Source organism: Cyprinus carpio, chromosome A7, assembly GCF_018340385.1.
Source record: "Cyprinus carpio isolate SPL01 chromosome A7, ASM1834038v1, whole genome shotgun sequence".
NCBI classification, from domain to species: domain Eukaryota; kingdom Metazoa; phylum Chordata; class Actinopteri; order Cypriniformes; family Cyprinidae; genus Cyprinus; species Cyprinus carpio.
Window position 1 is genome coordinate 29,544,551 of NC_056578.1, and position 13,435 is coordinate 29,557,985.

Sequence of the window (13,435 nt, forward strand, 5' to 3'; positions counted from 1 at the left end):
TGATGATTCTGTAAGTCATAATAATGAGAAACTTTCTCATAATTATGACTTAGTATCTCGTTATATTGAGAAACTTTCTCATAATAATGACTTAACATCTCATAATAATGAGAAACTTTCTCGTAATAATGACTTAATCCACAAAAAAAGACTTACTAGATGCATGCACAACACAAGAGTGAAGGCACACTAGCGACATCTGTTGGCCAAAACCATGCAAGAACACCTCAAACATTGCTTGTTCTGTAATCTAAAGTGTATAATGCTATAATCTGTCATTTAATAACGATTTCAGATCAATTATCTGCATGTAGTCTTTTGTTAATTTGTAACACTGTTACTCTGCCAGATAGTTATGGCTTCAAACATTCCAGACTAATATTTCAGTTGAGAAATCCAAGCATTTTATGAAGAAATGAAAGCCATTACACATATAAACTTAAGTTATAGATGTTTATTTTGATGATTTATTAGTTTTATTAGCTGTCCCTTTCGTGCATCACATGCATACAGTGATCACACAGTAAGCCATCTCATTTCAAAGCACAAAGCATCATTGTTCGTTACCACGGCAACCGCTGGTCTGCAGCATCCCACTTCTTGCAGGACAAACTCTTAACATGAAAAATGCTTAACCTGGCTTCAAGTACAAAGACAGATTGAACTTTCAGAATACAGAAATTAATGAACATCCATATTGTATATACAGGCATTCAGGTGGACCCAGAATATGAATGCAACACAAAACAGCAATACTTATGCATTTTCTATAACGGTTTTCTATAGGAAAATGCTTAACGTGCAACTTTGGGTGTTGTGTTCAGATTCTGGGCTTTTATTGTTGCCTGTATGCATGATCAATAATATTGTATCCTGAATTTGTCATTGTACTTTAAGCCACATTAAGCATTTTTTCACATCCACGTGTCCTGCAAGAAGTGGTGTGGTACGCTAAAGCATAGATATGTATCTTCATAAAATGTGTTTGATTTTTGTTGGAATATTTTCTACTGTATCTGAAGCCATGAACTATCGTGCTGGCAGAGTAACTTGTTGGTAAGTGCTACAAATTAACAAAAGATTACATACAGATAATCTATCTGAAATCATTATTTAATGACAGATTATATAGCATTGTACACTTTAGATTACAGAACAAGCAATTTTTGAGGTGTTCTTGCATGGCTTTGACCAACAGATGTCGCTCGCGTGCCGTCACTCTTGTGTTGTGCATACGTTAAGTCTTTTTTGTATGTGTGTGGATTAAGTCATTATGATGAGAAAGTTTCTCATTGTTACGAGATGTTAAGATATTATTATGAGAAACTTTCTCATTATTATGAGAAACTAAGTCATTATTTTGAGAAAGTTTCTCATTGTTACAAGAAACTAAGTCATCATTATGAGAAACTAAGTCAATATTAGGAGAAATACAGAATCAGAATTACAGAATCATATTTTTCTCAACTGTGGTGGAAACGGGCTTCCATAGAGACCACAGCGCCAAATAATCTCACAGAACTCCAGGCCAAAATAATATCAGACAGGCACAACTGGGAAATTCATTGGATTCTGCAGTTCTTGCTCTTTATATTCTTCCTTTCCCCCCTTTTTTTAAACAAGTGTTCATTGTGTAAAAACTTTGTAAAATGATAATAGTATCTTTTTGCAACAATTACCAGCTACTAGCATGTTTAGAAGAACATGCACAACACTGCAATGTGTCTGTCACACAGACTGAAAATTGGATTGATATAATCTTCAGGTGATTCATTGAGGTCAGCAGTGGCACGGTGCAGAGCAGAAGAGAAGATTATAACTGTAACTCACTTCTGGACAGGCCATGGTCATACCTGCTGCTCATATTTGGATTTATTTCACCGCAGATTTGCAAATAACAAGAAATAATTCATTGCACTGATTTTTGCACATGGTCACAGTGTTTCCATGGAGAGGATTTGCACAGATGAGATATGGAAATGAGCAATCAGATATTACTTTGGCAGTCAGACTTGGTAAGTCAAATCCAATGGTTCAATCCAAAAAACTGACAACAGTAATTCCATAAAGTCAATACAAAGTCAATAAGTTTAAAAAGTGTTGCGATTCTAGATAATTAATATTGTTTATTATAGTTTGTATTGGTGTACTGCTGCTAGCAAGGTTCTTTTCAAACTAATTGAATTAGTTTACTTAAAGATACTTAACTCTGTCTTTTGGCTGTGATGATCACAATAAACTCAAGCAGCAGCAGAGCCTTACTTGGATAATCACATTTAAAGTCACTTAAGTTTCACATTGTCATATTGGTACTCAATATAGTGAAGGACATACAGTAATGGTTGTTTTGCATATGATCTGTTTTAGGGTTAACAAGACAATAGCCTAAATGCATTAAATGTTTTATTTGGATAAAGTTGAAGAGACTAGCCTGAGCATTACTGAATTATGCTATACTCTTAACAGGATTTCAGCAATCCTCTCACTCCCAATCTCACAACGTAAATAACCAGCACACATTTATAGATGAAATCCTTCTTGATTTCTGTATTTCTGCTGTTCTGAGAGCATTTTTACTGCATATCATGCTAAATATCAACTGATAATAATTCTAGCAAACAGATTAACATGGTAATTTTTTCTTAGTTTGCTGTGGTTGGTGACCTGATTGACATTAAGGGCATCTCTCATGTGACAGTGAAGAATCTCCACTGTGTGCCAACCCACCAGCTGTGTGGCTGATCTGTTACCTTGCAATGCGACGGCCATCCAGTGCCTTTCACAGCTTAAGTCCAGGATGGGCCACCAGAGAACTCCAGACCCCTGACCAAAACATTAATTTCTCTTATGATCATAAACATACCTATTTGTGTCTCTGGCTTCTGTTGTCTCTGGTAAGCTTCCTGTGCCTTTTCCCTGCCACCTCTGCTGCCACCTTCAGGGTTGGGGTGGTGGGGCCTTGGTCATGTGACCCCCTCTTCACTAAAGCCCAGCCTGGCTTGGCTGCACGGTTAGCTGTGGATCGCATCAACAGGGACCCCTACCTTTCTCAGGGCATCACGTTTGATTATGTCATCCTGGAGGAGGACTGTGAGACGTCCCAGGCTTTTGCCCGTTTCCTTGGTTTCTACACACGGGCATCTGGGTTTATTGGTCCAGTGAACCCAGGCTACTGTGAAGCTGCCTCTCTGTTAGCAAAGAGTTGGAATAAGGCAGTGTTTTCCTGGTCTTGTATTGGACATGAGTTGGATGACGCCCGGAGTCACCCTACGTTTGCACACACCATGCCCCTACCCTCCCTGGTCTTGCTACGCTTCATGCACCACTTTCGCTGGGCACATGTGGGCATCATTTCATCAGCTGAGGATGTCTGGTTGGAGGCGGGTATAAAGCTGGCCAACGTCTTGCGGAGTCATGGATTGCCTGTTGGCATTGTGGCATCTGTTCATAATGACCACACCAGTGTGCGCGAGACCCTGGCCAGAGTCAAGAAAGTGGCAGATCTCCGCTGTGAGTTTGAAACATTAATGCCATTGTATCATATGATGTAGTGATAAATGATCTGCTCTCATGTTAAGCTGTAACAATTGCAACTTATTTATTCCATAATTTACACTCCAAATGAGTTTATTACAGTACTTTGTTGGGATACTGATACTTCAGTATTTACACTACTGTTTAAAAGTTTGAGGTTGGTTTGAAGTTTGAGGTCAAAAGATGTTTTGAAAGAAGCCTCTTATGCTCACCAAGGCGGCATTTTATCAAAAATACAAGACAAACTGTAATATTATAATATTAATATTATATTGTAATTGTACAACCTATTTTAAAATGAATAATTAGTATTAGTATAAAATTAGGAATTAACAATTATTTTATTCCAGTGGTTTCATTACTCCAGACTTCAGCGTTACATGTTTCTTCAGAAATCATTCTAAAATGCTGATGTTCAGGATTCTTTAATGAATAAAAAGTTTAAAAGCACAACATATATTTGTAATAGAAATTTAATGCATGTTTACTGAATAAAAGTATTATTTATTTAAAAAAATCTGACTTCAAAACTTTGAACTGTACACGTATGCTGAAAGTGAAATGCTACTACTGTTTATTTATTTATTTTAAATACAATTGAATACAAAACTCTTCATTTAAAAGTATATTATCTGCTATTTTTGTCAGCAGTTTAACTGAAAAGAATTGCTCATATTTTGATTAGTACACTAAAAAGGTTATTTCCAAAAAATGTTTTTTTCCTCTATACTGAAATATTTCATTTATCTTTATATATATATATGTAATATTTATAATATTTCAACTTCAGTTGTTTTTTTTTTTCATAAAAATAAATATGATTAAAATCATGAACGTTTTTGTTTTGATTGCTCATTTGCCACTGTGAGATTTTCATCTCTCTGCCTGTCCTCTCATGTTTTCAATACTTCTGTTTGCAGTGGTCATCCTCGTTATGCACTCGGTGTTGATTGGTGGAGGAACCCAGAAGTTGCTGTTGGAGACTGCTTATGACATGCGGATGACAGACGGCTCGCTGGTGTTTTTACCTTATGATACGCTCTTTTACAGTCTGCCCTACCATCATATAACCCAGCCTGTCCTGCGCCATAACAGTAAGCTGCTACGAGCTTACGATGCTGTGCTCACCATCACTATTGAGTCTCCACAGGAACAGTCTTTCTACCAAGCTTTTGAAAAGGCCCAGGAGGAAGGAGGGCTTCCCAGGCACCTTAAACCACAGCAGGTACAGCAATGTTTTACATGGGGATTTAATTTTTTTTTAACACTAAGCTAATATATAGCTAATGTAAAACCTTCACATCCCTTACAGGTGTCCCCATTGTTTGGCACCATCTACTCCTCCATCATGTTCATGGCTCATGCTGTGCAAAGTGTCAGGGCTTCAGGTCAGTGGATGTCTGGGGGGAACATCGCCCAGAATGGCCGAAACCTGCTATTCAAAGGTTTTAGCCTACAAGCAAACTCTTCTGACTTTGGCACAATGGACTATGTGGTGCTGGACACAGATGGCTTTTCTTGGGAGTTGCAACCTACATACCATATTGAGATGCAGACAGATATGGTGCGTTTTCTGGGACGGCCAATCCATTTCCCCCCAGCTGGACCACCAAAAACTGATTCCAGCTGCTGGTTTACACATGGGCTCATCTGCCGTGGAGGTGAGTGTGTATGTACACGATTTTTTGGTTTTCGTTCACATCAACATACATGCATTTTATGTCATATGTATCAATCACCCTCTGTGTTACAGGTGTGAATCTTTTACACATGGTTTCAATCTTCCTGTCTGGTTTTCTGTTCATCTTCTTCTCGATTGGCTGTTCTTACTGCATCAGGTATTCATCAAATTATAACCTACATTTACTGTAACAATTAATTTTGCTCAGAGTGTGCAGATTCTGTCTAAAAAGTTTCTTGAAATATTTTTCATGTTTTGTATAGACGTAAAATTAGTAAGATCCGAATGGTGCGGGGTCCAAACAAGATTTTACTGACTTTAAATGATGTCACATTCATCAACCCATCCCTGAGCAATAAGGTCAGTATAACACAAGCACATGTGCACACAAACAAACATTCCCACACTAATTATTCATACTTGTATCTGAAAAACAGAAGCTGAGCTTGGATGACAGCAAGGCCAGTGACTCAAGAATGAGCATTTCAGATCGAAGCCTTAAGTCTACATCGTCTATTCAGTCGCCAGCCACCTACGAAAATTCGAATGTTGCCATTTATGAGGTAAAAGAAAAACACTCAATAGCAAAATGGCAGATTGAATATTAAAGGCTCATATTATGAAAAATACTAGAAAGAGAAAGAGAAAGAGAAAATTATTTTCTACTTTAAAGTAAATTAGTTCAAAATAAATAGATTTAACATTCACAACCAAAAAATTTCTCCACAGTCCACGCCAAATTAAGCTGCAAATACACGTTTAGAAATCTTCAAATGTATCCCACATTTACATATCACTGGGCTTGAACCACCTTGATGAAAAGTTCAGTTAGATTCAAAAGTTTGGGGTCAGTAAGAAAGTAACTAATAATTCTAATTAGTAATTAGGAAATTAATGATTTTATTCAGCAAGGGTGCAGTGAATTGATCAAAAGTGACAGTGAAGACTTTTACAAAAACAAAAACATTAAGCAGCATAACTGTTTTAACATTTATAATAACAAGAAATGTTTCTTGAGCAGAAAATCATCATATTAGAATGATCATGTGACACTGAAGAGTGGTACAATGGCTGCTATAAATTCAGCTTTGCCATCACAGGAATGAATGGCATTTTAAAATATTCACATAGAAAAGAGTTATTTTAAATTGTTATCATATTTTACAATATTAACGTCTTGCTATATTTTGATCCAACAAATGCAGCCAATATATTGAAATCTTAATGGTAAAGTATCAAAAACATTTTTTTTTTTAGCCAAAGGGATAGTGGAAAATGGTTATTTAGAACTATATAGTGACTATAAAACTAGATTATGAGAGCAAGATACCGTAACTAACATTATAAGTAAACATCATAGAAAATTTGTTATGTTATATAAACTATTTCTATACATTATTATACATATTTAATGTAAATCTCATTTTGCAGGGTGATTGGGCCTGGCTCAAAAGGCTCCCATTTGGAAATTTCCGGAGCATCACTCCTCATACCAGTGATGTGTTTGAACTGGTTGGTTTTGCCACTGATTTTTACATAGTAAAAATACAAAGTACAAACTCATAGTACAAACTCATTCTGTTTGTATGTTCTTTGTTTGCTGTTGTTGATTATTTCCTTTATTTTATCATACAATTAATCATACGATTGCTCTTGATATTCCAGATGAAAGATATGAGGCATGAGAACGTTAACCCCTTTCTCGGCTTCTTCCACGACTGTGGGGTGTTTGCCATAGTAACAGAGTACTGTTCACGCGGCAGCTTGGAAGATCTGTTGCTCAATGATGACGTCAAACTGGACTGGATGTTCAAGTCCTCTCTCATTCTAGACCTCATCAAGGTGCTCTTATTAGGAATGTGCTTGGTTTAATTTAAGAGCATTGAAACATAGCAAGCACAAATTCATAATGTCTTCTGAATTTGTACTCAAATCATACAGTATGCCACAAAAACAGTTAGAATATGAATTATAAATGTACTTATTGGTCATTAAAAATATGATTCATTTATTTGTGTGGTTTTATTTATTGGTTTTGTTGTATGTATGTTTACTGACACATAAATGCATTTGCAGTTACATCACATGTAAGCTTATGTGTGTTTCTGACTGGCATGCAGGGTATGAAGTATCTTCACCACAGGAACGTCTGTCATGGAAGGCTTAAATCCAGGAACTGTGTGGTCGATGGGCGTTTTGTGCTCAAAATCACAGACTATGGCTACAACGAGGTTTTGGAAGCTCAGAGATTTCCTTATGTTGAACCTCCTGCTGAAAGTAAGGTTTATTGTGAGACCTTTCTTGATGTCTACCTCCTGCATAGGATGTTAAAAGTATTTTTATCCCCCACAGCCCTTCTGTGGACCGCCCCTGAGATACTGAGAGGGCCCTACCCTGGTTTATATGGCAGTCTACCTGGTGATGTGTACAGTTTCTCAATCATCATGCAAGAGGTGGTCATGCGAGGAACTCCATTCTGCATGCTGGAGTACTCTTTTGATGGTAAAATCACATGGCCCCACCATCTTTACCAGGGGTTTTCAAACTTTTTGATGACACAGACAAACAGTCTTTTGTTTCATGTTGGTTTTCTCTGAACCTTTTTGTGGACCTCGGATCTGTACTGTACTGTCTATATTGGTAGAGTGTTGTGTAGACGATGCCATTACAGTAACTTTACAATTTCTAAGTCTTTAATACATCTGGATCATATAGAAATTGTCCAAAAGATCCGGAAGCCTCCTCCAATGTGCAGGCCCATTGTGTCCCCGGATCATGCTCCCATGGAGTGTATTCAGCTCATGAAGCAGTGCTGGAATGAACTGCCAGAGAAGAGACCCACATTTGATGAAATCTTTGACCAGGTGAACATCAGCAGCGATGCCAAAACATCACCATAATGTTGAATTTATGTGGTTGCCAGAAATTCAGTATAAAAATACTGTGATCAAAATACTGTATTATGGGCTGTTTATTTAATTAAATGAAATAATATATGGATTTACAAAACGTAATTTTAGACCTAGCAAAGGAGGCTTGAGCTGTTGATAGCAGACTAATGTAGTTAATAATGAAGTTATTAGAGAGAGAGAGAGAGTGAGCGATTGAGTGCGTGTGAATTACCTGAGTCTGTGCGTCTCTTAACAGTGATTGGCAGCAGCATCTCCATCAATAGCGAAAATGTAAGTTAATCTGTTTCAAGAACAGTGCCGTATTAACTCGCTTGTGAGAAATGACACGTAGCTTTGAAATTAAAGAAGTTAAAATCATCAGAGCAGCACTAATAACACATTTCTGTGTGTGTGTGTGTGTGTGTGTCTGTACTCTAAAAACGGGAGAAAGAGAGTATGTGCTTTCCGTACACAATAAAACATTACTTTGTGGCAGAAACATGGGAAAAAATTGTGGTTTTTATTTTATTTAATTGCTTGGTCAGTGTCGTTGTGTTTTTTGGTTCTTTTGATGTTGTAGGCTGTAAGTGATATGGACATGTAATGCGGCCGTGGAACTAATTTAGCCATGCATTTCCCTGAAAATAATTGCACACCTTAGAAAGTTTGTCAACCAATCAGATTCAAGCATTCAACAGCCCCCAGTATAATGCAGTATTTAACCATTTTCAGTTTTCATCATGTATGGTTAGGTAACTTAACAGTTTCTTTCTTTTTTTTGTCTTTTAAACCCTTCTTTTGTAAAATTACAAACTTTTAATGAGTACTCATTTCATGTTGTAAGACTGAAATTAAAACAGAGGTTGTTATAATAGGTTTCTGAATAACCAAGCAGTGGTGACAAATTGTGTGAAATCAGTCTGATATTCTTATATTCTCTTCCGTTCTTAGTCTTCTTTCTTATTCTCTCTACAGTTCAAGAATGTTAATAAAGGAAAAAAAACCAACATCATAGACTCCATGTTGCGAATGCTGGAGCAATATTCCTCCAACCTGGAGGAGCTGATCAGGGAAAGGACAGAGGAGCTGGAAATAGAGAAACAAAAGACAGAGAAACTCCTCACACAAATGTTGCCCCCGTAAGTGACAGATAAACAGCCACAGTATAATGACTTTACCACCACACTATGCACTGATGTGATATTTAGAGAAATAAATAGGGAACCACTTTCATTCAGTCTTATAAGTAAAGTTATATATATATATATATATATATATATATATATATATATATATATATATATATATATAATTCCAGTTAATCAAGTTAAATCAAATTATCCTAAATATGAAACCAAGAAAATCACTACTACATAACCACAAAATAATAACATCTTTTGTTTTCGTTCATCCTCTCTAGGTCAGTGGCAGAGGCTCTGAAGCTGGGCACTACAGTCGAACCGGAGTATTTTGACAGTGTCAGTCTTTATTTCAGTGATATTGTTGGCTTCACCACAATCTCAGCCAACAGCGAGCCCATAGAGGTGGTTGACCTCCTCAATGACCTTTACACAACATTTGATGCTGTAATCGGCAATCATGACGTCTACAAGGTAACACTACAAAAATTATGGTAACATTTATTGTAAAACTTTTATAAAAGTTTTATTGTTTGTATTCGTTGTATAAGCAAATGTGTTGGCTTCCACAGTGATTTCTCTAATTTAAAGAAGGCCTATTATAGCCCTTTTTACAAGATGTAATATGTCTCAGGTGTCCCCAGAATGTGTCTGTGAAGTTTCAATAAAATACCCCACAGATCATTTAATATATCATTTCGAAAATGTATATTTTAAGTAGAAGTACAAGTACGCTGTTTTTCATGCATGCAAATGAGCTGCTGCTCCCTGCTCCCCTTTTCCCTCCGAGTCTTTACAGCTCGTACATCAAAAAAAACATTTGTTAGCTTTTGATTATCATGTCTATTGTGCTGAAATCATGCATTTTAAAGCCATATCAGTTTAAAATCTCATATAGGGTTTTCTAAGCGCACACATCTGAAGCATGCACACAGAAAGTGGCTGTCACACGGCATGTGAGCACTAAACTAAGTTCTCTTTCATGTCTTATTTCGCTTAAACTGTCAACACAGTCGGTTATGTCTGTGAAGGTAAACAGCTGGGAAAGAAATCGCATGTTTATATTCAGGGGTGCACATAATTTTTTCAGCCTGGTTTTTATATGAGAACCTGGAGATTTGGTTTGGTCCTCAAACGGCACCAGAGTATGTGAGCGGAGTGGAGTGGCAACTATTTCCCCTTTGCGCTCCGAGCATTTAATAATCACTCTGCTCCAGCCCCTCTCCGGGTTCACCATTTCCCGCTCCCACTCCACTCCCTCTCCACACTGATACCAAAAACACATGTTTGAAATGTTATAACGTAGCCTATATTAAAATAAAAAATAAAATAACAGGAGAGGTTCAAAGTGTCTTAGGCTATTGTGTGCAAAAATTTTTTCCTACCACATGCCAAACTAATAACATGGTTGTCAGCATTAAAAGATATAATTGCTGCTTTCTGCTGTGCAAATTTTGTTTGTGATGAAAATAACATTTTCGTCAGTTATTTTATCAGTTATTTTATCTACAGATCGATGCATTTCTTACAGATTTCTGCTCATTTAAAATCAGATACAGATTAAGTAGCACTGCAAGATTACATTAGTTTGAATGCATTATTGCAAAAGCGATTGCATGTGAATGTGCTGTACCTGTTTAAATCATGCTTTAACCTGAAAATATTCAGTATATTCAATATATATATATATATATATATATATATATAATAAACTAAATAATAAAGTGTGATAATACTATTTTATTTTAAAATTAATTTATTATTATTATTATTATTATTATTATTATTATTTTAATTTGAACTTTTATCATTTTCAAACTGAAAATCAGCAAGCTTTTATTTTGGCGGGTTGCCGGCAAATAAGTACATGCGCTTCTGGAATTAGCACTGGCGACTAAACGTCAGTGAATGAAATTTGCTTTGAAAATGGTAGCGGGTAGTCTAGATTTATGCTTTCAATTTTAAATCTTATACAGTACAGTTTGTCGATCTAAAATGGTAATTGTGCATTAACAGCTGTCTTCCATGTCGGTAAGCAAACGCGCGCTCTGATACACAGCGCATTTCTTATTTTGGTCACGCATGCAGACTTGCGGACAACTTATGTGCACCCCTGTTTATATTAGATCTGTGTATTGAGTGACAGCAGTGTAATATACAGTACCTATCCTGCTGTCTACGCTGTTAATATGACCCAAACAATAAAATAAAAACAGAAAATCGCTCACTGTTCTGGACTGAATAACTTCTATAGGTTTAAGAAGACATTTCTAATACGGTAGTGTCCGTCAACAGTCATGGGTGGGGCCTGTTAAATGTGATATCACTTTTTACAGATTCTGCAAACGGCTTGTTCTGAGACATGATTTATGGGGATTAAAAAAAGGAGTGGGTGGATTTTAATCATTATAGGGTGGTTGTGTACACACATTGCCAACACACATTTTTGTCCAAACAACACGTAAAAGTAAATTTTACAAAAAAAGTGACCTTTAATGCTAAATATCATAAACTTTCAGTTTACTAATGAATGTCTCTTGTCTTTATTGTCTATAGGTGGAGACCATAGGTGATGCTTACATGGTGGCATCAGGTGTGCCTGTGCCCAATGGGAACCGACATGCAGCCGAGATTGCAAACATGGCCCTGGACATCCTCAGTGCTGTTGGCACCTTCAAAATGAGACATATGCCTGATGTACCGGTCCGCATCCGAATAGGACTTCACACAGGTCAGGCTGATCCATCCCATTTAGTTTAAGATTAAATGTAAAAATGTAAATCTAAATGCTTTCTTTACATCATGTATGCTTTCTTATTAGGTCCCTGTGTGGCTGGTGTGGTGGGTTTGACCATGCCACGGTACTGCCTGTTTGGGGACACGGTCACCACTGCTTCTAGAATGGAGTCCACAGGATTGCGTAAGCATGTGACACTTAGTTTCACCATAAACATCTCTGTTTCTGTGTTTCAATGATCAGTATGTGAAGATGTATGTCTCATTAAAATACAGTGATAAAAATTATTAACATCTGTAATCAGTGAAATTCAAATTCATTAACTGAACAGTCGCCAAAGGCTAAACTTAAAAAGAAAAGATAAAAAGACACTTAAACTGTGTGTTTGCAGCGTACAGAATCCATGTCCATTCCAGTACAGTAAAAATCCTGATGGACCTGAAGTTGGGGTACGAAGTAGAGCTGAGAGCCAGAACAGAACTCAAGGTGAGCTCATCTGAGTTCATCTGTAGAACAAATAAATTGTTTCATATCATTTAAATCACTAGAATGATTTCTGAAGGATCATGTGGCACTGAAGACTGGAGCAATGGCTGCTGAAAATTCAGCTTTGTCATCACAAGAATAAATGACTTTTTAAAATATAAATAAATGCAAAACAGTTAATCAAAATAATAATAATACAAAAAAAAATAAAAATTCTTACTGTACTCTTAATCAAATAAATGTGGCCTTGGTAAGACAAATAATAATAAAAAAATCTTACCAACCTGTGATGTATACTGTATGCTGGTGCATGCAGTGGTGGTAAAATCATGCAAATAATGTAGTTAAAGATCATGCATGAATTAAATTATGTATTTTCTCAAAATGGCAGCTGTAGGGTATACTGTGTGAAACGTGGAGTTAAAATGTGCCAGTAACTAATAGTGATAGTAAGGTTTGCCTCCAAATGCAGTAAAATATACTCTTACCACTTCTTTTCCAAATTAAGCTATTTTACTTACCAATGAATAAGTAAAATATCCAATGAGTGGTAAGATCAACAATGCAAAATAATTCTTGAATAATTAAGTTCATGGGTTTAGATAGACAAGTCACCTGAAAGAATGCTATTTTCTCTGTCCTCTCATCCTCTCTTCTCCACAGGGCAAAGGTATAGAAGAAACCTACTGGCTCACCGGGAGAGATGGCTTCACCAAACCGCTCCCTGTGCCACCCGTTCTCAAGTCAGGGTAAGGGGAGGCCTTTCCGCGGCCTGTGTGCTGCAGTGTGTGTGTCTTGTGTTTATCTTCTCCAATGTATTTTTCAGGCAAATGGCTCATGGCTTGCAGATGGAGGAGATAGCCGCATACAAGAAGCGGAAAGCTGAAGCACAGCTTGCAAAGAAGAAAAACTGAGGTAATGTTATGCATGGAGAATGTATAACATTACTCAATGTGGCACAGAGAGT

The 13,435-nt window shown here is 36.7% G+C and overlaps 1 protein-coding gene across 3 annotated transcripts in view; it reads left to right on the top strand.

The window, feature by feature from the left end:
* The first annotated feature begins 1,450 nt into the window (after positions 1–1,450).
* The window catches only part of LOC109099226 (retinal guanylyl cyclase 2-like), a 14,998-nt gene continuing 3,013 nt past the window's right edge, over positions 1,451–13,435 (top strand). Inside the window, exons 1-19 of one of the 3 annotated variants that reach the window (XM_042760777.1) lie at positions 1,455–2,015; positions 2,647–3,510; positions 4,455–4,759; positions 4,847–5,195; positions 5,288–5,372; positions 5,479–5,575; positions 5,653–5,778; positions 6,647–6,727; positions 6,881–7,057; positions 7,336–7,492; positions 7,568–7,717; positions 7,931–8,079; positions 9,082–9,245; positions 9,527–9,719; positions 11,802–11,976; positions 12,067–12,165; positions 12,374–12,468; positions 13,132–13,217; positions 13,295–13,383. In XM_042760777.1, coding sequence (XP_042616711.1) covers positions 2,757–3,510; positions 4,455–4,759; positions 4,847–5,195; positions 5,288–5,372; positions 5,479–5,575; positions 5,653–5,778; positions 6,647–6,727; positions 6,881–7,057; positions 7,336–7,492; positions 7,568–7,717; positions 7,931–8,079; positions 9,082–9,245; positions 9,527–9,719; positions 11,802–11,976; positions 12,067–12,165; positions 12,374–12,468; positions 13,132–13,217; positions 13,295–13,382 — 3,330 coding nt within the window. In that variant the 5' untranslated portion in view covers positions 1,455–2,015; positions 2,647–2,756 and the 3' untranslated portion in view covers position 13,383. Of the gene's footprint in view, positions 2,016–2,646; positions 3,511–4,454; positions 4,760–4,846; positions 5,196–5,287; positions 5,373–5,478; positions 5,576–5,652; positions 5,779–6,646; positions 6,728–6,880; positions 7,058–7,335; positions 7,718–7,930; positions 8,080–9,081; positions 9,246–9,526; positions 9,720–11,801; positions 11,977–12,066; positions 12,166–12,373; positions 12,469–13,131; positions 13,218–13,294; positions 13,384–13,435 lie in introns of all 3 variants that reach the window. The other 2 variants (XM_042760774.1, XM_042760776.1) reach the window with 2 other exon arrangements.